Below are 25949 nucleotides of genomic sequence, written 5' to 3'. Positions count from 1 at the left end.
AATATCTGTAGACAATGGCAAAATAAATGAATACTTACCTGGTTATATGTAAAATAAGAAGTGGCAAAATAACAAATTTCTTGAATATCAGTAGGTATATGTTTGATTTTTTTTTGGACTTGGCAAAAAATAAAATAAACATAAATGTCAGCTGTATTTCATCTCTGTGTGACCAGCTTGTCTCGACAGACGACGAAGAAAAGGCTACAATGGAGGAAACTGTTCCTTCAACTCTGAAAGAATGGGCTCAATATGTCTGTCCTGAGCAGATAAGACAGATATTCAAAACCACCGACAGTCCCCACTGCATCAACAAATACACCTTTTTAGACCAGGTATGTCAGTAATATAGCCCACTTTCAAATTTTCCAGAGTTATAACAATGGTCTGCATGTGTTGTTGACTCAAATGTATTTTTAACAATAGATATTTTTAAGAAAAGCCAATGTTGTGGCTTACATTTAGGCAGCACTGTCTTGCAGAAATCTTTACAGCACTCAAAAGTCTTATATTTGCAACATAAAAATAGTGCATAATTGTATTGAAATTCCTCTGAATATCATTCTGTCTTGTTGTAATGCACTCTGATCAACATGTTGACATTAAATATCAGATAGATGGAAGTTTGTTTAGTTAATATGAATCCATGTATAAAATGATATGTTTCATATGTTTGTGATGGAAGACTATTGATTCTAAATCCTTATTTTTCTCTGCTGTTTATTTTTCTGCAGCATCTCAGCCTGTTTTATCTCAGGCGCCTGGAACGAGAGCTTTGCTCTTTGTCTCTCGATCATCTCACTCTGCCCATACTGCACCTTGCTGAGATTATTTCTCTTGACCTGCTTCAGAGGAGGAGCCTCTCTGATCTTTACAGACTCAGGTAAAGTCTCAATGAAAGGAACAACATCTGCTTTGGACATTAAAGATTTTGGTAACACTCGATGAATAAGACTGTCATGACACCGTCATAAACATGACATAACATCTGATATGAACATGAGTAAGTCTTCATGAATATTTATGACTGTTGTCATAAAGTGTCATTTGGTAAATCACGACATTTGACAAAGTTGACATTATTCAAAAAGTCTTTGTTATGACAACTTGACATTAACCAAGAAATTATGATCTGACATAAATTTGTTATAAAAGTATTACTGATTAAACTTTAAAAATTATGTATCTTTATGTTAGTTAACCTAAAGTTTAATCAGTGAAAAGTTCAGACACTTATACATGCTTTTGTTTATTGATCAGATTGCATAGCTTATAAGATTCTATGATATTTTAGAAATTATACCCATGAGAATGCTATCTATAAAGGCCAACAGATTTTATGGGGTTTATAATATACTACCCAGGTATTTTATCACACAGACCTCTGAGCTAGAGTTTCATGTTGTTTAGGTAAATAAGATCTGCTGATGCTGAGAAAGTCGCTCACACAGGAGTGTTGCTGCTTTGGACGGAAACGTAAGAAGATCAGGAGGTGCTCTGAGCCTTCTGAAATCTTCTAACTTTCCTGGGTGCAGCAGAAATATAGATTTTCTTTTTCAAAAACAGAACTAAACTATATAGTGTATAAAGAGAAATTGTTAAATCTGCTCCCAAATGTGACAAAAGAGACAAATAAAGCAATATTCAGAATTTTTTCCCCCAAGGGGTCACAGTCTACAATATTAGTAAAATCAGTTAAACTTTGTAGTAATCTGTAAACTATAGATTTTAAAGGAAGTGTGATAATCCTGATGAAAATCAAAGCCATTTAACTTGTAAGCCAACCAGCAAAGAAAAAAATCAATTATAACATTCAATTGCACTGAAATGTTACATATAGCATGACTAGTTTATTTCCTAGATCTGTTATTAACCCACATTCCTAAAACCAGTGATTGTTTGAATTTGTGCCTTGGACTATAGACACTGTAAAACATTCAAATATTCATGAAATATTACTTTGACTTAAGTTTTTGTCTCCCTTATCTCCATAGGCAGCTAAGAGCAGATGTATTAAGATCTACATATCTGCAGAAAATATTCATAAACATTAGAGATCTGGAATGACTGAAATATTGCCTGAAATATTCAATCAGTCCAATTTCTTGTGTTCCAGGATTACAGTGACTTCGTTGCTTGTAGTAATCTGTAAATCTGTATTTAGTTAACTCCTATCTAAGATTTACGTTTCAATGTTTTTTCCCCTGCATCTAATTAGAATTGCGTACACATGTGTTGAGCTGGGTTTTGGATCCCATTCACCATACCAGGAGATGCTTCACAGTCTGAGTAAAATCCAAATAAACGAACAAATGAAGTATGTAAACTCACACACAAAAGTTTAAAGTTTGAACATCTTCTTAAAACTGTTTTTCAATCCTTACTGCAGCTGCCGCAGAGAAGTGTCTCTTTCAGAGTTGAGAAGGCTTGACACAGCTTACCATCAGATCAGCTGCTTCTCAAAATATCAATTCAAGGTTTTCCTAAATCCTTCGATTGTTTTTGGACATCTTGTTTGTATAAAATATGTAAACATCTGTTGGTTTTAAATGTAATTTTTCTGCATGTTGAAAATTTTCAGAAAGCCGAAGAGGGTGAACACATTTCTTCTGGGCAGTTGGGTGCAGAAGTGAGTACTCAGGATATTTGGCTGGAAAAAGCAGAAGTTTGCCTCAGCTTGGGACTTTATCAGTCAACCAGACAACTTCTAGGAGAGGCCCACATGGTGGCTAAAGTAAGTGAAAACAATTATGTAACATTATCTATGTTTGAATTCATTACTTCCATTTGCAAATTGACAATAAAACAGGCATTTAGAAGTTAAAAATTAAAACTTATTCCAATACTTATTTTTTTAATTTTCTACTCTTCTGTCCGTTATTACCATCATCTTTCTGTCTTCATTGTCTATTTTTACCAGTTTTTAGCTTGACGCACTCTGGTAATCAGTTAAAAATAAAGTATCCATTATTTCTGAAGCCTGTGCAGACAACTAGCTCCAACAAAATTATCTAAAAAAAACATTAAATGAGATGGAATTTTAAAGTTGCTTTTGAAAAATATTTAACTGGTGAAATCAACGTATTCTATTATCTGTAACCAAAATCTTCCTTTATGTTATTGTTTGCTTTGAATATTTGACATTTCCAATAAGCTGCTTTATCGTCAATGCAATAAATATAATCAGTAAATAAGCCTTAGCAAAAATTCATATTTTTATTTTAGTCACATAATAATGCACTGAAATGTTTAGAAAACTAAAGCCTTTAATGTGAGTTCATTTATTAATTGTTACACATTTTTACACAGTATCCCAATAAAACAGGTCAACACTGTTTCTTTGAACTTATATACTTTCAGGAACTTGGAGATGAGAGAGCTGAAGCAAAAAGTTTAGTATGTATGGCAGCTCTTGCCTGTGAGGAGCAGAATTTTGCTCAGGCTCTGCTTCTGTTGGATAAAATCCAAATCCCAAAGGGTGAGCATGATTTCTGGTACCAACTCACAATCACCAGGGTAACGGCTGTGGTGGGACTGAGAGACAAAGATTCACAAACCAAGGTGATGAAACGACCCATGGACTGAAGATTACATACTTGTTTCCCACAATAACATAGTTATGTTTTTACAGGTTGATCAGACCATCAAACAGGGTTGTGAGGCTTTGCAGCTGATTGCAGGACTGCAAGTAAACAGAGTTCAAGAGCTCAGATCAATGATCAGTTCCTTAGAAAACAGGTAAATCCAAACCTCTAAGCATGTTAAGCTCTCACAGTGTTTAATTTTGTCCTTAGTGGTTAGTATGACTTATTAAATATTTTTAACTGATTTGTAAATTAAAAATAAGCATCTGCTAATGGTTGCTTAAGGTCAAATCTAATGTATCTTTACCACTTATTTTTAACACAATTAAAAGTTCAAACATGTGTTCTAAGAATGTTGTGCTTTGTTTCAGAGGTGCAGTTGAATGTATTCGAGCCATTTCTAACGCTACTACTGCAGAGACATCCAGCACTGAGGTTATTGAGAGGCTAACGGCTGCATGTGAGACACTCAGACTGTCTGCTGTTGGTCTCACCAAGTTCAACTTTGGACAACAGGCAGCCGAGGCACATAGAGATTGTGCATATGGTCTGAGGTCAGGCCATTGCTCAGCTTTTTGAGCAGATCTGAATTTAGCAAGCAAAATCAGATTATTTTTCACTCCACAGTTCTAAAAATGTCATTTGAAAATAAGTTCTTAACTAATTGCTCAAAGCTCATCAAACGTAGTTTTAATTAATGCAGCATTACCTTTACAATCTCCATGCTGTTTTTTGCAACTGGTCATGTTTCCACACAGCCGAATGTGTTTTGTAAGCAGGGAAAACCTGAGCTTTTTCAGAGCCAGCTAGCTGGAAAAGTTGCTGCAACAAGTGGGTGAGAGGTAGAGCATTCTGTTTGAAAACCTCCATTCACTGAAAGATTTCCTCTGGGATCTTATAAAAAAAGAGTTTACCATTAGAACAACATGACAGAAACTTTTAGCAGTTTTGAAAGTTTATATTTAAAAAACAGAAACCATTGTCTAAATAAGAAACCGTAACACCTACACAGGCTTTGTTACCAGGTTAATTCACTCCCTCACACTCTTTCCTACAAACACTTTTATTTTTCTGCAGGATTCTGGCTGGAAAGGTCACTGATGTAGAGATGAAACATCGATACCTGCTTGATGCCCTCTCCCAAATGCACCTGGCTGTCACACAGCAGGAACATGTGATACTAAGTGCTCAGAGGCTGTTTTCACCTCAGAAGGTAAATAAAGTGTTCCCTCAGAATGTAGCTTTCAAGGGGATGATGTCGTCCCAGAAACCGTGGGAGGGATTACATCTCACATGTTCATAGAATCCTTCTATCTTTGGATCTGAATGAGCTGCTAACATGTTTAGCTTATAAGGTTTAGAAGGCAAATCCTTAAAAATACGCCTGCAGACTTTTAAAAACTTCTCACAAACTTGGAGTATAAGCATAAAGAAAATTATAAAACTATAGTGTTTTAGAGTTTTTAATAATAATAAGCTGTGGCAGAAATATTTTTTAAACTCATTTATTAACATATCCATAAATAGAGTCCAGTGCTTCTAAAAGTTTAAAGCAGGGTTAGCTTATAAAACAATTTCCCAAGCTTTGAACATCACACACAACTGTCATCTTGTAATGTAAACATTACAAGATGATTACAAACCTACCAGGAAGGACAGTGTTGAAAGAAACCCATAAGAAGTTTGTTTTCCATTTTTGCAAACATGTAGAAGATGATTTTCTGGCCAGATCAGACAACAACAAAACGCTTTGCTCTACTTGCAAAATGCTAAGTGTGACTGAAACCAAACACTACATCACCCTGAAAACCTTGTCCCTGTGGGAAACATGATGACAGCATCATGCTGTGGGGATGCTTTTCTGTAGCACAGACAGGAAAGCTGGTGGGGAAAATGGATTAACAAGCAAACAAACTGTACTTGTTGATTTATTTAGCAAAGAAGAATGGAGGAAAAAAATCAGTTTCTAGATTTGCAAGGCTCCTAGACACCTTCTAAAGAGTCGCACCTATAATTGCTGTGAAATGTTTATTAAACATGGTCTGTCCCATTAAATTCCAATAAAGTTTGTGGCTGTAATGTAACAAAAATGTAAATAAGTTGAAAGATGATGAATACGTCTGCAAGACTGTTTTGGTACCACCATTTATTTTGATCTTGTTTATAAATGGGGACTAAATAATTATCCCATAAGTAGCACAGTTTGTGTAGGTCTCTCCTTCGAGCTGAGCTCTGGTATAAAGTGCCAGCTGTGATATTGTCACAACAGAAAAACTCAGATTGTTTTTAACTTTTAGGGAAGTTTATTAACAAACAGCTTCATCTGAACAGCTTTGAAAGTTGATAGTTTGGCTCCAGTAAGAGCCAATCACTGTGGTGAAGACTGCTGGCTTATTTAAATTATGTGCAGATGGCAAATGTTGTCATTGTAGTTAGATTTTCTTGAGCTTGTTTTGGAAGAAGGATTTTATTTTGATTTTAGAAACCTATTTGTAACTGGTACAAAGAAATAAAATGTTTAATACAATTTATTTGATTTATTTTAAGTCCTTTATGCAAAGCTTTGCAAAGTATTATTTGTCAGCAGCAGATGGGAGTTTAAATCTTCCAAGCACTGGAAAAAAAATCTACCGTAAATTCAGTCTCGTGAGAGTCTCTGTGACAGAGATGGACTGCCATACTGCTGGCTGAAACTTTGAGTCAAATGTTGATAGAATCATGAAGCACAATGATTGATTTATGAGTTCTCACAGCTGCTGCAAATCCTGGTTCAATTGATTTTTTGATGAGATATCATGTGGAGGATTTTCTCCAGCCACAGTGGAAAGAAGCCATGTTTTTGCGCTTAGCCTTCAGCAGATGGAGCCAGAGCCCAGTTTTACACATAATTGGCATCCAAGCTGCTGTGCAAATTCTGTTTCTTCTGCTTGCTGATGTATTTTCAGAAAGCATGTGCCAAAGCCATTTATCATTCTGAAGAAAATTCAATTAGATTTAATTTACATCTGCCCTCTCTTGGAGGTATTTTCACATTTATCACCAGCTTTTCTAATCATACATAGCGACTTTCTTTAAACTTCTTCACTTTTTGTCATGTTTTATCCCCAAACTTAAATCCATTTTATCAAGATTTTATGTGACAGATAAGAGACAAAGCTTTTAATAAACGTGTGATAAGGAAAATTATACTTGGTCTTCATTTTCTTTTCTCGTATAAAAATCTGAATGGTGTAGAATGCATTTGCATTCATCCTCACTGAAACGATGCTTTGAAGAACCACCTTTTGATGTTATAACATCAAGATATTTGACATCGTTGCTCTTATAGTAAAATTAAGTTATCTACAGGTGGATATGATTTGAATAGTAGTTATTACATCTTCTCAGTCTAAATGTGAATTTAACATTAGTTCTCACACTGTCTCCAGAGTTGCAACCTGTCGCAGAAATCCATAAGAAAACTTTTGGACCTGCGAATGTACATGACAGAGTTATGCATGGAAATTCTGGAGGCGAATTGTGCTAAGCATACACAGGAAGTTTTTGCCCGTTTAAAGAAGACAGCTATTGAAATAATCCTGGAAGAATTCATAAGGGACACACCAGAGCCATATTCTACAGAAATGGTAAGAGATTTAGAAGTTACACTCAGTAACAAATGCGAACAACTGTTAAAATGTAGAAGAAACTTATGATTTACAGTAATGTTTCAAGAAATTTAGACTGCTTGTGAACCCTTATCATAGTATTGTTTATTAATAACAAACTTACCAAACCAGTCAATAAAATCTCTTATCAAGTTTCTTTCAGATTATGGCAACACAAAACCAAACCTCCATGAGGCTGTACTGTACATGGGCACAAACGTGTCTGTGATGGTAGTCAAGAACATCTGTGCTCAGTGAAGGTCAGAAGGACCAGAGCTGCTCAGCGGTCACAGATGTTGCTTTCTCAACAATCGGACACATTGGAGAAAGACTGAAATTCAGAAGTCCCGATAATCCCTTCTGTCTGATTTCTCAGACTTTTTTTCAAGAGCAGGCAGAATTAATTTTAAAACAAGAGGAAATTACAGAACAGTGTCTTAATCTAAGCTATTATAAATCACCGGGGTCACCCTGGACAGGTCGCCAGTCTATCGCAGGGCAACACAGAGACACACAGGACACACAACCATTCACACACACACTCACACCTAGGGAGAATTTAGAGAGACCAATTAACCTGACAGTCATGTTTTTGGACTGTGGGAGGAAGCCGGAGAACCCGGAGAGAACCCACCATGCACAGGGAGAACATGCAAACTTCATGCAGAAATCGAACCCAGGAAACTTCTTGCTGCAAGGCAACAGCTCTACCAACTGCGCCACTGTGCAGCCCGTCCAAAGTTTTTCAGTCAAATTTTATTTGACAACCCAACGCAAAGTTATGTGAAAAACAGCACACCTGATTTCTAGTTCTGTTTTTTATTCTTTCATTGAAAAATCTGAGATTAAATTGTGTACAGTTTAACTTTGTTTACCCATTAGGTGGCCTTTGAAGGAAAGTGGCTTCATACAAATACAACCCACATTTTTCAGTATTTTATTTGTAAAATGTCTGATAAACCAATACATTATTTTTCATCCACTTCAACAAACTGATGTTGATCTCTCACATAAAATCTTAATATTGTGCATTGATGTTTTGGGGAAAAGGTTTAACTCGTTCAAGGCACTGTACACATTAGATATTTAACATTGCATTATGTATTTATATATTTCACTTTTTTTATTAGAATCCAAACTGAGAATGTGTCACGTTTTCTTGCTGGATGCCTGTGTTTCTTTGCAAAGTAGCATATTAAACTGTATTTCCTGATTTAAAACAGTGAAAAGGACTTTCTTCCAAAATATATGAACCTGTTGCTAGCACTTTGTTTCCAAACCGTTTATTTTTTTCTGCCAAATTCTGAGCACCTATAATTGCATCCAGTCAAATCTGGAAAAGCAACCTGTGTACTTGATTGTCAGATCTAAGTAATTGTTTTAGTTATTATCCATTTCCACATTTAGTCTTAATTTGCTTGTGTGTTATCCAGGACTGCACAGAGTGCACAGACAGAACCTTGGAGCAGAAGATTCTCAGCCAGTTGGCTGCACTCAACTTCCAAACCTTTGACAACATGGAGGTCCAAGCTCGCTGCCTGAATGTGCAAGGGAGGTACCTGAAAGTGCTGGCTATGCTGAGAGATCCCATGTACGTGAAGGCTCTCTGGCACAAACAGGTAGGTGAATATCAAACATGTGCAGTCAGATTTTAGATTTTGTTTTTCATTTTGGCTTTTGAAATGAGATGGCATTCTTATCAAAATGAAAACTTGTGGGTTTTTCTAAACATCTTTGTGCTGTAGGATGCTTTGCCGGACTCTAACGTTGTTCCCACGACAGAGGAGAATTCGGGGAAAGGCAGTGATCCAAGCAGCAAAGAGCCGGGCTCGACCTCTGACAGAGGTGCGGAGCAGCAGGTACGTGCCTCCTGTCAACTGACCCCATCAGCTCTGACTTCTCTCTAATCTGTGATCTTCAAGCTCAAACCGTCTGATCTCAGTTAAGACTGAATAAAAAATGGTCATGTAGTTATTATTGGGGAACACTTTGGAGGATAAATTATAGTTCAAGTATTAACAACTACATCTACATCTTAAATGTGACCTATTATGCTTCCTTGAACAGGCTATGATAATGTCAATGGGCCACACAAAACATGTTCACTAAATGTTTTGCACATTCTTATATCATAAGATTTTAGTCTGGTCAGTTTTGCCTACTTTGAGCTCCTTTCAGAATGAGCTGTCTTTTCACTTTAAATCCAAATGGCCACGGCCCACAACCTAATGTTTACACTTACACATACATGTAAATGGCTGCTAACAGATGTGCAATTATACAGCTGTACATCTTTGGCTCTGAGCCAGTCCCAAGAAGAGCTTCCTGCACAACTAATGCAGAAAGAAGGCAGCACTGAGACGATCTTAGGCCAAATGTTACAGAATTACATGGACGTGCTTTAGAACTACAGGCTACCAGAGTTTAATACAAAACATTAAGAAAATAACACACAACCAAAATACGATTGAGCGTTTATATTTTTTTATCGAGAATTGTTTTGATGGCTGTCGTTGGTGATGTCATGTTTTGTTTGAAATTGCGGCGTTATTGTGATGTAGCAGTGGAAAGACGAAGCACAGGAACTGCTGGCTGAAGCAAGTAAAGTCCTGTCTGAGTCCGCCACGCTGTGTCTGCAACACAACCTACCCTCCGCCATCTTGGCCGAGGCCTCCTTTCATATGTTGGACTGTAATGGCCAATCTGACCCTACAGTAACCAGTCAATACCTCGCCCTTTATCAGGTACTGCACTGCTGCAGGTTAACTGAGCGTCACATAGTACATGTATTTAATTATTGGAATAATTATAAGATGCATATAGCCTGAATTAAATGCAAACAGCTGTTATGACGCATCATATTGTCCCTTAATAAAATCATTGGTTTAACTCCTTTTTCCCAGAGCTGCTGCACTGTTGCTATGGCGGCCAAACTCCTAAACTGTGCCTGCGCTGACACCTCTGTGTCCCAGCTCTCAGCTCTACTCAGCCTCCACAGGAATCTGTTCGTCTCCCAGGAAATGAGATCCAGCAGCATGCTGAAAAGATCGGAGGAACAGCTCCTCCACCTCTTCAAGGTACAGGGTCACGAAGCACCCCTCATGATTTATAGATGCTGTCACACGCAGTCCACTAAACTTTCTTCATGGGTGGCATAATGTTGGTGCTACTATGATCCTTGCCTCAAATCTGCAGAAGGGGTTTTAAGTCACATAGACCAACTGGCTGCAAGTATATTCAATTATAAAAATTCAGTCATGTCAACAAACTGGTTTCTGCAAAGATGCTGCAGACTTTAAAAAACAGCAGGATGCAAGTTAGCTATTGACTAATGATAGTGAAATCCTTGCAGTATCACATTTTTAATGTCAATTTTACAGGAACGTATAAATATACTTTGCTGTTGGTCTTCCACTTGGCTTTTTTAAAATTTATAATAAAAGTCTTTCATTTCTAAAAAGTCTTTAGAAATGAAAGAGTCAAATGTTACACCCCATTCCTCAAGTCAGTTATGTTATCGGGCACACTTTTTCACCAGACATCTTTTGTCGCTCAACTATTCTTCAATTAAATTTTTCTCCTTTGTTATTTTGAAAATGAAATTACTTTACTCTAAACTCTAAAGAGTTTTTAGTCTTTAGAGTTAAGACTAAAATTAACTCAGTTAAATTCAAGTTTTAAAACTTGAATTTAACTGAAAGTTACAGGAACTTGGCCAAACTTATACATCCACATAAAGACTAATTTTTCTTCTTATCCTGCCAAATTTGTGATCCTGAAATTGCATTTTTGTGCAGGCCTTTCATCAGCTGACCATCATTCCCAACCACCTGGATATCCTACCAGACATCCCTCCCAACATGAAGATCTTGTTGCTGCAGCACTCCAATGACGGGTAAATCTTTTGCTTTCAGTTGCTTTCAGTCAGTTTTTATCCAGTTAAACATTTCCATTTATACATGGGTTTTATTTTGTTTTAGCTCTGAACTCTTTGGCTGCTTCTATGAGACAACCAAAGCTCCAGAAAATCTAAAAGCAAAGACTCCACCTCACCCAGGTTTCTAAATCTTCATCCTTTAATTAATGCAAAAGAAGACAGTCTCAAAGGAAGATGTGTCAAATTATTTTTTGTACACAAGAAAATAAAATCTTGCTTTCCCTTTGACCCCTTCTCCACTGGATGTGACAGTGAGTAGCTTACACAAATTATTGATTGTTTTATGTGACCTAGCTGCTGTGACGGAATAGAGAATGTGTTGTGGCTGCAGAGCAAAGAGAAGTTCATTAAGCAGAGCGAGATACAGACGGAGCTCAGGGGGACCAATTACAAAACCTGCATGTTTATGTGAGCGTGCATGTCTGACTGTTAGTCACTTGTTTTGTTGCAGCTCTGGTACCATCCTCGCAGGTGGCAAAGGTTTCAGTCTGCCCACAGGCACTCAGAGTACTTAGGGAGCAGACTCAGGTCTTTGGCCTAGAGAACAAACATTCAGTCCTGGAGGATGAATCCAGCCAGCTGGAGACGTCCAAGGTGCATCAGGTATCGCTGAGGCTTTTCTTTGGCTGTGTATTAAACAGAGCAGCCCTTATATAAACAAGCTTACTCCAGTGTAATTCTTATCTCAAACATGTTTTTACCTAATGGGGAAACTTGGGACAGCTCATTTTTACTGCCAAACTTCATGTAGCTGAATAGGATAGTAATCAATGGTGAGAAGCAATAAATTCTGAATAACAATAAAGAAAACTGCCTTCACTGTCTGTCTTGTTCTCACACACAGAACACGACGAGAGACAAAGAGTTAGAGCTGCACTTCGGAGAAATAGTAGAAAAAATGGAGGACTATTTGAATCCACTTCTATCTCAGTTTGATTACCCTTTCATCAGGTGACCTAAAAAAAAAATATTTATATATTTCTTGTCATATCTATCGCAACTACAAACTTCAATGTTTTTCATTGAGTTTTTAATTTGAAAAGCCAACATAACATGCTGTGTAACTGTGAATTTTAGAGCAATATAAAAATTCTTTTAAACATTTAAAGTGAGTAAGAATCTGAAAAGTGTTGGGTTCATTTGTATCCACCAGATTAGTTGTTGCTGTTGAAAACCATGTATTTTTCTTCCACTTGGCTTGTCGCATAAAATCTCATTAAAATGCATTGAAGTCTATGGTTGAAACATTAGAAAATCTTATAAAGTTCAAGTGGGTTTACACAAGACACTTGAAGTGCCACTGGGAAGTTTTCAAACCCTTTAACCATTTTAAGCATCAATATTTTAAACATTTTAATCCTTACGCTCTAAATGATCAGATCAGAGGACTTTTTCTTTTGATAAATCTCTTTAGTCTGCCACGTGTCTTTTAGTGACATCCAGGTATATGGCAGAGGCATGATTGATGAAAGGAATAGATTACATTTCCTGTTGTTTTATGATGTGTCATGATTTCCCATTTATACATATGGAGCACTTTATCTATAGCTTGTAACATGGGGAGCCATATTTTTTGAAGACTGTCAGCATTTTCAACTTTTTGTATCAAATTCTTGAAGTGCAACATTAAAATCTGCATTTTGAAATGACTACTGTTTGTGTATTATGAAGTAACATCACACATAAAATTTATAGAGCTGGAGGAAATTCAGAAAAGGTTTTGCTGGCACTTTGTAGCATTCTAAAGAGTATTTTTCTGTTCTGCTTATTGTGATCCATATAAATGCTTTATTGTACATATCTGTCAGGAATACAAATATTTGTCTTCCTTATTCTTCCATCAGGTCCCAGACTGCCACTCCACCCATCTCTGAAAACGAGCAAACGCAAGTAAAAGAAGAAAAATGTAGCTTAGATAAAGGTAAAGTGTTTATTATCATGTGTATTTCTGCTTGTATTTAGCCTCTTTCAAATACAATATCATGTGAAACAAGTTTCTTTTTAGACAGTCTAAAAGGCGATCTTGTTGCCAATATGTTAACGTTGAATGTTGATAACTAATAGGACTCTCAAAGTCACAACAAAGAGTGTGAACTGTGCAACTACTTTATAAATACAATTTTCAAAGTCATAAAATATATTTGAAAATTTTTTCTTGCAGTTGACAATGGAGACCATTTGGTGGTTCTCGCTGACAGGAAGTTGCTTGAGTTGCCTCTGGAAGCCCTGCCTCTCCTACAGGAGGAAGGTCTCGCTTCTGTGTCTCGAGACTTTTCTCTGCAGCTTTTCTTCAGTCGTCTCAGTAGAGAACAAAGCCTGAAAGGTATAAAAGATTCAAAGAGAATAGATTTCAGTGCTGGTTTAAGATGTTGGTACAGTTTCAGAAACTTGTCTCACTTCCAAGATTGCACTGCATTTAGCTTGACACACCTTCCCTTAACTTTGACCAGGTTCCTGGTCATGTGTTCCTCTCTCACATGTTTCCTGGGTCACCTGCTCGGCCTGTGGGAAATTGCAAACAGGAGATCTTTTAGCTTTCTATCAATATTTTGTTGGTTTGAGTATATATTTTTTGCCTTAATTGATGAAATCATCATTTAAAAACTGCAATTCTTAAATATTTAGGTGTTTTTTGGTTTGATTTTCAAGTCTGTTTGATAATCTTAACCATGACAAGAAAACCAAAACCTCAATAAATATGTAAATGGGACATAGTATTTTTGCATCCTGTTATTTCCTGTTAAGCAATGAATATAAAATATATTATTTTGTAAGAAACCTCCTTAGACACATAGAGACGGTTTTTAAAAAAAATAGAAGTGAAAACAGTCTCTATGTGTGAATAAACTATAGTAATCAGATTCAGAGTTTCAAACTGTGTAGTCAGTAATCAATATTTGAATGTACTAACAAGTAACTGGGAGCTGGGTGTAAAAACATTTTGGACTTTAAAATACCCATTACTACCAGTAAGAACTCCTGTGACATACTAAGCTGAAGTGTTTCACTGTTGCCTCAATAATTACTGAACTCAAATCTTAGTGAGAAGTTCATCTTGACATGTGCAAAGTATGCTCTGAACACATTCACATGACTGTGTGTGTGAGAATGCAACAAATTATGCAATATTGCATCATCAATCATGCATTTTGGTCTTATCTGATGCAATCTCTTCGAAACATTTTCATATGCTTTGGCTTATTTGGACACCAATTATAGTTTTAAGGGTTATTATTCATTCTGTGTATCTTTTCTGTATTGGTAACACACTGCATAAATGAACACCACTGTAAAGTTTGGACCTTAAAATGCTAACAGTGAAGGTTTATGTGTGATTTAACAGTTCCTCATGCTTTAGAAAAAATGCTAGCTTTATTCATCATTCTGTTTTCATGTGTTTATCAATCTCTACCTGAATGACACATAAATAACAAAGTTGTCAATGTTATTTTTTTCCCTAGATAGATGGCATAATCTAAAATCTATCTTTTTTAGAAATTTCAAAAACTAAATACCGTACACAAGATTATTAGTTTTATATCTTTATGTAAAATGTATTCTCTATACTGTTGCATCCACAAGTGAAAAATAACCATACTTTATTAAACAAGAACATTTTACAATTGCATTCCTTAGTGTATATATTTAAACATGCTCACTCAGACAATTTTAATGAAACTATATAAAGAAAAATCTGTTTTAAGTTTCAGACGAAGATAGAGGCAGCCTCCTGCAGACTACCTCTTCCAACACTCTTAAATAAATGTCACTGACTTTGCAAATAAATTCTAAGGAAGTTGTTTTCTTTTTTTAATCTGTCCTAAAGCTGTGTAAACTAGCCTGCAGACAAGTGTGTGTATTAACTCTGCTTCCTGTTTGTTGTAGTTGAAAGTGACAGCAAAAAGGAGCCCAAGACCAAAGGTGGCAAGGGAGCTAAGAAGAAGGGAGTTAAAAGCAAAGCCATCAAAGCGGTGAGTTTACTAAATTAATCCGGGCCTGCCAGATACAGACAGTAATATAACTTTTCCCTGCTGTCAGCGTTGCCACTTATTTAAGTTCGTTACGCCTGCCTTTTAAGTTCAGTTTTTCAATCAATTACATAATGTGTTTTCATAAAGATCTTGTTTGGAGCCTCAAAGTATGTTTCAAATGATGTCATGCACTAGTTTTATGTTTGTTTTTTTTTATTTCAGCTGTTTTTCCCTTTGAGTTCTTCAACTCTAACCTTTAGTGTGGAAGTACTTGCATATTGTCTCATGTTATACTGCCAGATTTTATAGATGTTTATGCATATGTGTAACGCATCAGTCAATACCTTGTTTTTAAATTCAGTGTGTGTTGTGCCACCTGTATGTGTCTTTCTTCTGTAGCAGAATATTAATAGTTTGTTGTTTTCACAGGCACCTCCCAATCCTGTGTTGCCTTCCTACACATTCACAATGGACACAACAAACTTGAAATGTATCCTTTCCGATGAAGCTCTTTGAAAGAACCTTTACAAAACATTACATGTGAATTTATACCTAGAAATGTTTCTAAGGTAAGGACATTTCTATATTGTTTTTACACTTTCAGAAAAAAATTATTTAGCATGAATTAAGAACAGAGACATTTTCTTCTATGTCTTTGCCTTTATTAGATTAATGGCTTTCATGTCATACGTCTTTGCACACCTATACAGAGGCTGACATTTGATGAACCAGGCAAAGTTGAAAAAATAAGTTGTTTCCATTTTTTCTTTTAATATCAAGAACAAATGGAAACAATTCCCTCTTTTATATACACTTAAAACCAAAATCATCTATTTGTCTGGTGGATTTAGGTTTAATGTGGTCTTTCAACTTTACCAACATGTTTCTTCTTTCTGGATTTACTATAAATATTTTGAACTAGATTTGAACCAGATTTCCAACTTGATTATTATTACAGAAATTATTTGAACTGAGCCAAAGATTGGGGTCATGGTGAGATTTCATACTTTTTGCACTCATCAAGTAAATATGTCATCAAAATACTAGAAACATCTAAGAACCTGTTCAGAAATCAAAAGAAGGATCCTATTATTGCAGTGCCAATAAATATTTCATATACACTTATATCATTTTATGTACATTTTAGCCCCTAATTATAATTGAGTGTTTCCACAAGTATTTAGATTTTTTTTTTTTTTTTCGTTGATTAGCTCCATCTCTTTGAGGCTGGAATGCCTCAAGATTGTGCCATAATTGCCTCTCTGTAAACATTGAGCATATGCATGCATTTATTAAGCATGTAATACTTAATAAATGTCTCTCACACCCAAAACTAGTTCAGTAGTAAGTAACTATGAAGTGTTTACTGTTTAGAAAGGAAATTAAGTTTGTTACATTTTTACCTTAAAATACTTTTTAAAGATATTGTTGACCCTTACAAGGAAGGCCAGAGTGGTAAGAAAACTAATTTACTCTGTGTAATAATTATATATTATTATAATTATAATTATAATAATCATGCTATTACAAAACTAAGAGTGTATGCCTGTATGTATTATCTGTAAAAGAATGTATTAAGTTTGATTTATGGACAGATTTTTACATTTTTAAGCAGGTTATGTTGATTTTTTAATGTCCAAAATATTTCACTTTTATATAAGCGGTTTAAATATGCACAATACTAAACTTAAAAACATACTTCTTATCCCAAAGCTCTATCCTGCATCACATCCAAGGCTGTCTGTTTTAGCTTTGATGACTTTAAAACTTTTGCCAGATGTTAAGAGAGCAAAAGGAGAATTCATATGGTATGTTAGGTGTTTGGCAGTCAACGCAGCTTTATCTGACCTAACATGCATCTCTTGTCTAGGTTTGAAAGGGTCGGATTGTGTAACTTTTAGTTCTCCGTATTGGTTTTAAGGAGTGTCACATAGCAGATAAAAATGCACCAAATAGAGTTTTGTGGCAGATTTCTGATACAGTTTTTGAAAGATTTAGCAAGTTAATAACTATATATGACTATGTGTATCAATATTTAAAACAGAAGCTGAGGCATCATCCTCCAGCACGTTAGAAAGTAATCACTGTAAAAAAGCTACTACTGATACATGTATTTTGTGAAAAAGACAGAATGACTACAGAATTGACATTTTAAGATGCCTTCATATTGATTAGCATTAGAAAATGTTGACTCCTACTTTAAAACTGAGATTTACTAAAGTTAGCCAGCAATTCAAGATCTGGCATTTTCCATCACAGAAGTTAAATGTTCAAAAAGATAAAATAGCAACTTTAATGAACTCTGAGTTTCCGTTATCTGTTGAAGTTTCACTGCGTCTGAAAGCCGCAGTCTGACATGACTCCACAGAAAACAGATTTCCGTTACCTTTGTGTTTCCTCTGACTTCATTTCTAATCTCTGATCATAAAATTTGCTAACTTTGAGTTGTTTCAGTCACTAAAAGCAATCAAACCAAAATGTCTTGCTGTTAGTGCAAGCTGTTGCGCTTGGGTATGTTTGTGTGTACTGATCAGAAAAAGTTGTTTCCAACCAACCTTTCACCGATCTGGGTCATTCAAGCTGAAAATCATCCTGTTCAAATCATTTGCCAATTTCTCTTTCTGTCTCCAGTAGTGAGCAATATTAGGTAAAAGTAACGTAATTGCTTAGCTTTCCATCTTGGGGTTGAGAGGCCAGATGAGAGCAGTTTGACTTGCGTTCATGATGTGGTTCTTGTGGGTAATGGTTAGCCAGGTTTGCAACTTCAGGATCAGATTCACCATTGCTGCACTCAACTCTCGAACTGTTCAATTTTTATTTTTATTATTCAGACGTTGGAAGCTTGAACATTTAAACAGTATTGTGTGGTTTGCAACTTAGAGATACAAGGTACTATATCTAAACTTCTTTGTTTTGTTTTGTTTTTTTCTTTTTAACATAGAAATGGCCAATCTGACTTCAACAATGAAGGAGGTTTTAGAGCAACACAAGCAGCATCTCCCTCAATTCTCTAAGAACTTCTTCAGCAGACCCAGGTTTGAAATCTTTTGCTGAGATTATCTGTACTTGTAACATAGAAAGTAGAAAGACGTTTGCTCTCCACTAACAAATGTTCATATATGTTAAGTCTTTTCGAGATAGAGCAGGTTCTGTGCAAATGCAGTGCCTTCATTTACATGGGGATGGATCCACTGCTGGAGAGCATTCCACCTGCCAAAGTCGCATCCTTCAATCTAACCGGTATTGGACACACAGCAAATTTCAGTTCATAATTTTTTTCTTCTGTGTTTGTGACAATAGAAATGTATTGCAAATGTGGGAGATCCGTAATTAAATATCTTGATTTGAAGTACTCTGTGTGAACCAAAAGCAAAAACAAAAATAATGCAAATAACAAGGATGAGCTGAACGATAAAGCACTATTTATGTTTCAGATTTAATAAATATTTAGTTATAAAATAAATGAAAATGTTACTGAATACTAAAGAATGAATTGATTAAATCTGAAGTAAATCTGCAAGCTCTCCACTTCATAAGATAAATTAATTCAAACATGACAATCTTACATTCCCATAGCGCATAAAGCATGCAAACACGAATATCTCGAGAATTTGAGAAATCCTGCCATCATATTTCTCATATTTTAAAAATGCATGTTAGTGGTGTGTAAAGATGTAACATTCCCAACACTTAGTACAGCAACATGCTTTAAGCAAATAAGAAGAGAAAATAAAACTAATTTCTTATTTGACAGTTTGATAAATCTGTCCTTTTAACAAGTACGTCATTTAAACATCTATGGTTTAGATTTTATGTTAATATACTTAAACTTCTATTTTTATGAAATATTGTTCAAATCTGTTTTTTAATTTAGTTTTACGCCACAACCTTTACCACCTGAAGAAGACATAAGTCATCTCTACAGATTTTAGTCCCTTTAACAAATCGTTGACGGTGTTCATTAAAAATCTAAAAAAACATCCTCGAAACCTTCACGTTATTTTATTGAGCTTAATAACACCAGGGAAATATTTAACAAAAACATTTAAAACTGAAATGGTTAACTGTGAAAATCTAAATTCCGGTCTTCCCCAAAGCTTCAAACAAGACTGAAAAATAAAGAAATACCTGTTAGAACCTGGTAGCTATAAAACCAGTAAAAAGCTTCAAAAAATGATCATAGCATCAAATAAAGATAGTCTACAAATATTTCTAATTTTCCAGAGTGATTGGCAGAGTGTCAGGCCTGACTGGCTTGTTGCCGCAGGCCGGACACATGGGCCACCCAGCAGTCTGGCGTTAGTGCTGCTAACTATAGTGTGACCGTCAACATGGACTCAATTGCAGCTGTTTCTGAACAGCATACTCTATCGATATTATCTGTCTGCCAATTAAGACATGGCACAGTTAGATTATTTTTAGGCATCTGTAATTGAAATGGGTTTTATCTCCATTTCCTTAACTCTGAAAAAGCCTCAAAGAATCAGATTTTTCTATGCAATGCAGTGAAAAAGTATTAGTTCACTCTATTTGTTATGTTTTTGTGAACACCTTATTGAAAATAGTTTTTCTGATAATGGCGTTTGCTGTCCTCAGACTGTCGCATGGCTCTGCTCTTTGACCGGATTCAGATCAAAGTGAAAGTCCTCCCAAACAATAAAATTCAAGAAAGGTATTAAATATTCTCAACCTATTTTTCTTTTTTCCATTTAGTCTGCACTCATCTTCATTAGTGGCTTTGTTTTTGTGTTGGCTGTATTATAATTGTGTTTTTTTTATGTGGTTAAAAACTGTTGCCTTTGTGTCGTATAAGACCTCACAGCTTTTGTTTTCTACAGTGCTGATCTGCTCATCTTGGAGAATCCCCTGGAGACCGCCCTGTTGTTGAGTTTGACCGGTGTTAACTGCATCGTCCTCAACCAGTGGCACGACACTCTTCAACAGAAAGCACAACATCTTACTGCTGTGCTGGACAGTACGTTTTAAATTTGTGCTTTATAAGGATGTGTCCTCATGTTTCTTCTGCCGCTGTGCACACACCCATGAGCTTCTCTTTGTCCCCTAAGGAGAATTTCAGAATTAGGTTGCAGCCAATCAGCGTTGTAATTGCAAACTTATTGGGACTCCTGGTTAAAATTAGTAAAAACTTTAAAGTTGCACTATCTAACTTCTATAATGTCGTGACAATATGGTGTGAGGTAGGTAGTCTGAGAAAAAATTTAACCCCTATGCCTTCTCCCAGTGTTCCCAGTGCTATCTAGAAACTACCAATCACACTCAGGAGGTGTGTCTTAGCGCTATCAATCACCCCTTCATGTAACGCTGCTCATTTTCCTCCCACTCCCCCATTGTTAGCATTGCCACAGATGATGGTGGATAAACGGTTTTCCTGTGACAGCGAATTGTTCCGCAGGGAAAAGGTGAAGGAGTTAGATCTTTTCACAGATTATCTGTCTCATAACGACATGGTGAGAATTTTAATAAATATGTAAAAACATATTTTTTTAAAATAAATGTTACAAACTGCACGTTTAAATAAATTCAGATTTTGCTGCACTGGCGAATTCTCCCTCCGAAAACCCAATCTCTACTTTTAAACAAGCAAAAAAATAAAAATAAAAATACATTTCAAGAAGTCTTTTTCAAGGTTTTTGGGTTCTAACTTTCACATAATTTTGTTCTCTCCTTCCAGAGTTTTTCCATAGTTTGTGTCATTGTTTGTTGCAGAACTGCTGAGGGTCAAAGAGACCTCTGGCCATACCATCCATTCTTTGAAGGGACGGGAGCATACCGAAATACCACAGCACAAGGTCACAGAAACAAATGGTACTGTGCACTCCACTCTCAACCTGTCAGCCTCACACTGTCATGTCTATTAGTTCATTATATTTTTGTGCATCACACCAATGCATTTTCATTCACAAAGTATAAAGATTCTATAGATCTCTGCTAAATCCTGGCCAAAAAAAAACAACCTTAATTAATCATTTCAAAATTCTTTGTGCCTTTAATTTGGAAAAACAAAAATCTTTGAAGAAAATTAAAAATACATACCTTCAAATCAACAAATAAAGAAATTTTAAGTTTTGGGTAATGCCTATCTGGTATTCAGAACTAAAAAAAATTAAAAACATTTGTAGAGGAGAGTATGCAAATTTAAGGTGAAAGATGCTGAAAACTTCTTATCAACAATTACTGAAAGATGGAATTGCATCCAAATGTAGTTCATATTTTTCTATTTTTCCCTGATGGATTGTATGTGATAAATGTTTTTTACATTCAAAAAAAGTTTTAAATCCTTTCTCAGTTTTATTTTTTCCATCTTTTCTACAGACCTTTTTTTATTTCTACTGTATATATGACTTCACTCCAGAAAATACTTTACATAATCATTCCAGTACCAGACACTTATTTTTTTTTTGCAGATCAGGATCTCACCACTGACTCAAAGGAAAACAAGGTTCAACACACTTCAGCTCTCACCCCAGCAGCCTACAATTGCATTCTCTATGGCCTTCCCAACTACATTGTCTCATAATATAGTGTAACGTCTCACTGTTTCATCCACATTTCACAGTTCAAAATGATTGCAAGCATAAATACCTGGGAGATTTTCTTTTATTGCTTTATATGATGCAGTAAAGCTCCTGTTATATGAAAGGTTTAAAAGTTTCATTAAAGATGATCCTGGAATCTTTGCTCATGTTCTCCACTTTGCAGTTTTATTACTCAGTTCTTTTACTGCTCATATTACACACAGCAGATGTAAAATTCAATATCTAACTTCCCTCAGCTCAGATAAATAAACTTACAGCTCTTTGAAACTCACTGTAGATGAATTCCTTGTAATATAAAATTTTACACCTGAGCTACAAGCTCCAACTTTGGGATAGGTCTCAGTAAGTCTCATTATACTGTAAAACAAGGGTCTCAAACTCCAGGCCTCGAGGGCCGCAGTCCTGCAACTTTTAGATGTGCCTCTGCTGCACCACACCTGAATAGAATTATTAAGGCTCTGGAGAACTGATCTACACAAGGTGGAGGTAATTAAGCCATTTCATTCCAGTGTTTTGTACCTGTGACACATCTAAAAACTGCAGGACTGCGGCCCTCGAGGCCTGGAGTTTGAGAACCCTGCTGTAAAATAAAAAACACAAATGTTGTGCTCAGAATACCGCATGGCTCTGCTCTTTGACTGGATTCAGAACAAAGTTAAATGTGTTTGTATTTTACTTTTCACTCCATACAGACGCAGTTCGCATTTTTTTCATATTATGTAAGCAGCTTTCTGCACAGATCTACTCAAATAAGCAAGTGGCATTAACTCTGTTTGGAAAATCTTGAATTTAGCTATTCTTTTTGTTGTTGTTTTTTTACATGCTGCATTTAAAATTAATGTTCACCTAATGTAAACTGAAACAGCATGCTCTAACCATCAACACTGGTAGATTATGCTGATTGTTTCCCTGTCTGTGTGTGTTCATTTTTTTAGTTTTGTTCAGCGTTTTAGTGTGTTCATGAAGTTACCTTGGCGGTCAAGCTCCACATATCCTATCATATTTACAATTATTATATTTTAATGTTTTATAATCAGAAAATCTTGATTACAGAACAAAGTATTCAAACTACATTTGTAATCTGGAATACTTTCAACCATCTTATTATTATCTCACTAATGCAGACAGAATCTGGCATTGTTTTGTTTGTTTTGTTTTTTCACTTCACTTTCATCTGTAATTGCAAAGTCAAAAACATAGAGTAAAACTGAAGAACTGTTTGGTACCGAAAGGTTCCAAGTCAGTCAGTTCAAAATTATTGATCATTTTAAAGCCCTAAAATTAAAACAAATCATGTAACGTGATCTGTATTTAATTTTGGTCATGAGAGTTTTCCTCTCTAATTAAACCTTGAATTTATTACCCATGAATTAGAGCCTGAGCCAGTTCATGTTAAGGATGGACTGGCACAACATTGAAGGTACAAAAGACAGATGTGATAGGTTGCAACTAAAAATAAACACAGAGCTCTGAGTTGTGGCATTATTAGAATTAACCGAAGACGGAAAAATAATGATATATTAAATTGTCACAAAAGCTGGATTTTTTTGTAATCAAATTGTAACCTGACAGCCATGTAGAGCACCCATTAATTGGGAGATGCTTAAGCAATCATCTAATGAAAACAAGGCTTCAGATACACATTAATTTGAATAATTTCATCTTAAAATGCAAATGTTAGAGTTAAATCCGTTTGAGAAAAATATGCTCTCAAAGTAAGAAATTAATGCCAGGATTTTTACGTTACCATTTTAATGAAAACACTGAGCTCAAATTAAGCTAAAACTAAAATAGAAAGAACTATAAGATTACTACCACATTGTTTCTCTCCTCATGTAAATATCCGAGTGCTTAACCGACTTAGTGTAGAGGTCACAGTGGGAGTAAATACACAGCTGAAACATAATCATGTTTACGTTGCTGCCTGGAGTTAATTGGATAGAAAATTGTTCCTTTTATACCTGAGTAGAAGCAATTTAAAGCTGCAACCAGAAACCAGTTTGGATTGTAGAAATGTACATGTAAAAATCACTGAAGTATGGAATTGTATGCCCTTTTACTATGAAATAAAAAAATATATTTGTGTGCTTGACCAAATACTGCTCCCCAAAGTGACACCAGTGTTTCCTTTGATCGAGCCTCCCACTGGGTGGAGACTGTGGGCTGTTTTTTATCAAGACAGGATTTTAGATGAGCTTCAGAACCCTGTGGAGAATAAGTAACAAACCAACACAAGGAGCATTGTAAACTTTTATCCTATAAACATGCACCAGCATAAACGTACATCTTCAACCAACATCCACTTCCTCAAGCGTATCAGTGTTGGAGTCAACCAAATCCCAGACCAGCTTCTGACTTATGGACTCCCAGTGAAAGCTTCATATGTGTAGGAACTAGAATTGGAAATTTAATTTTAAATAACTTCAGGTGATACTGCCTGCTCTGTTTTTAAAAGACAAAGTTAAATGTCATTAAGTTAAGTTGTACATCAATTTAATGATATTTATTTAGTCTAAAATTTACTGTAGGACAATTTTATGAAGTAATTTTGACTTGTAGATCAGACTGAGAGGTGGAACTACGATGTCATCATCTTTAAAAATAATGATATGGTTCCCATGGAAACATGAATCTGATGTTATGAAGTTTATCCTCTCTGCGATCTGGTTTCAAAAGTTTCCTCATCTCCCAAGATGCCAAATCCATGTGGACCATCCACAACAAAAATCCTGAAATCATCTCCATTCAACAAGACCTTCAAGGTTTTTCATAGCATTTTTTTATGTCATAAGTGGCCATTTACCATTTGGTCAATTACTGACTGGTTTCCCCATAGAGCTCTGTAAATGTCTAGGTAGGGTACTGGTTTGATAGGTCTCCATACTGCTGTTCTTATACAATATTTCTACTGATTTTCTGTTTCCCTGGACAAACCAGCATGTAAATGTTCTCCTTTTGAACTCCACTAGTGTCAGTGTTTTCATCCTGGGGGGTGAAAACACTGACACTAGTGGTGTGTTCCATATTATGTCCCCAATATGGAACTTGGGGACATAATATGTCCCCAAGTTCCATATTATGTACGTAATCTCATCATTCTTAGGGGGATATATGATGACTTGTGCTTGATTAATTTGTTAACATGGAAGTGAATAAAACTGAGCTCAAAGAAAAGTTGTTAAATGATGATAAATGGCCTTTAAACATATTAAAGTTAATACTGGAGTTAAGTCTGACCTGATTCCTTAATGATTCCTCTCTTTCTATCAGCTAATCAGTTTTTCTGCATGTAAAAATTACTGTTCAACATGTCCTAATTTTACTTATGCAGTTGTCATATTGAGCAGAATAAAAAAATAGTACTTTTGAAAGGAAAACAGGAAATGTACGGCTGTAGCTTGAAAACTGTCATCACTGCAGAGAAGAAATATATCACAATTTATTCCTGTATGGCTGAGTGCAAAAATGCTGATTACCATGTAACATATACAAAATAATTGTTTCAGCATGCTGTGTTTGACAGCTTATTTGTCAGAGTGCAGTCAGAGAGTTTTGCTGGATAAGGCTTTTCTTTATCCCATAATTCTCAAAACATAACTCCTGACTGTTCCTGCACTGCTTTTGTCTCTTATCATGAGACTTTTTACATGCAAACATACATGCTGGATACACACAACCAGACTGTACATGCAGCAGCTCCAAGAGAACATTTTTACATTCACCTCTGAAGTGCTTAAGCATTATAAATATTAACACATGCAATATCAGCCAGAGGATGTTCTCCTGCCTGTTGGTTGACCTTTACATGCACCGTATGTATGCAACTAGGTCAGAGAGAGTGTGCTGTTCACTCTGCAGCACATCAGAGACAGGGACAAAAAACGCTGGATGAGACATAAGGATAGAAAAAATCAGAGTTCTCTACGTTTATTCTGGGTCGCCCACTGCGACCGATTCTGTTTGTGAGCTCTGGTTAGGGGCCCAATAGTTGGTTCACGCACCGCAAGCCTCTGGAGAATCCTCCACCTTGAGGTACCAGAGGCACCAGCAGCTTCAAATAACTGTTTGCTGCTCTGTAATGGCATTTTAACTTAATGTGCCATTATTAAGTTAAAATCCTGTGAATGTGTCTAACAGAAACCTTCCTGATTATGCCTTTATCTGTACAAACCCATCTTTGTTCTGAATCAGCCACAAATCTCTTCACAGTACAATGATAACACTTCAGTTTTTGTTAATATCTAATGTTTTCA

General features: G+C 35.8%; 1 protein-coding gene across 4 annotated transcripts in view; it reads left to right on the top strand.

Annotated features, from left to right (window-relative positions):
- LOC122842609 (cilia- and flagella-associated protein 46) overlaps window positions 1-21837 on the top strand; it is a 47059-nt gene extending 25222 nt beyond the window's left edge. For 2 of the 4 annotated variants that reach the window (XM_044136640.1, XM_044136641.1), the window contains 29 exons: window positions 177-335; window positions 735-883; window positions 2219-2317; window positions 2390-2477; window positions 2582-2734; window positions 3361-3561; window positions 3632-3738; window positions 3956-4138; window positions 4662-4797; window positions 7013-7210; window positions 8665-8850; window positions 8977-9090; window positions 9793-9975; window positions 10135-10308; window positions 11029-11126; window positions 11212-11288; window positions 11620-11771; window positions 12013-12119; window positions 13013-13089; window positions 13330-13491; window positions 15054-15139; window positions 15569-15629; window positions 16562-16594; window positions 18081-18174; window positions 18267-18379; window positions 19736-19811; window positions 19978-20114; window positions 20867-20965; window positions 21565-21837. In XM_044136640.1, coding sequence (XP_043992575.1) covers window positions 177-335; window positions 735-883; window positions 2219-2317; window positions 2390-2477; window positions 2582-2734; window positions 3361-3561; window positions 3632-3738; window positions 3956-4138; window positions 4662-4797; window positions 7013-7210; window positions 8665-8850; window positions 8977-9090; window positions 9793-9975; window positions 10135-10308; window positions 11029-11126; window positions 11212-11288; window positions 11620-11771; window positions 12013-12119; window positions 13013-13089; window positions 13330-13491; window positions 15054-15139; window positions 15569-15629; window positions 16562-16594; window positions 18081-18174; window positions 18267-18379; window positions 19736-19811; window positions 19978-20114; window positions 20867-20965; window positions 21565-21677 — 3615 coding nt within the window. In that variant the 3' untranslated portion in view covers window positions 21678-21837. The remainder of the gene's footprint in view (window positions 1-176; window positions 336-734; window positions 884-2218; window positions 2318-2389; window positions 2478-2581; window positions 2735-3360; window positions 3562-3631; window positions 3739-3955; window positions 4139-4661; window positions 4798-7012; window positions 7211-8664; window positions 8851-8976; window positions 9091-9792; window positions 9976-10134; window positions 10309-11028; window positions 11127-11211; window positions 11289-11619; window positions 11772-12012; window positions 12120-13012; window positions 13090-13329; window positions 13492-15053; window positions 15140-15568; window positions 15630-16561; window positions 16595-18080; window positions 18175-18266; window positions 18380-19735; window positions 19812-19977; window positions 20115-20866; window positions 20966-21564) is intronic. The other 2 variants (XM_044136642.1, XM_044136643.1) reach the window with 2 other exon arrangements.
- Window positions 21838-25949: the final 4112 nt, after the last annotated feature.

The sequence above is a fragment of the Gambusia affinis genome, linkage group LG13 (assembly GCF_019740435.1).
Source record: "Gambusia affinis linkage group LG13, SWU_Gaff_1.0, whole genome shotgun sequence".
In the NCBI taxonomy this organism is placed as follows: domain Eukaryota; kingdom Metazoa; phylum Chordata; class Actinopteri; order Cyprinodontiformes; family Poeciliidae; genus Gambusia; species Gambusia affinis.
Note: the sequence above shows the minus strand (reverse complement) of the source record. Positions and strands in the feature narration are given on the sequence as shown.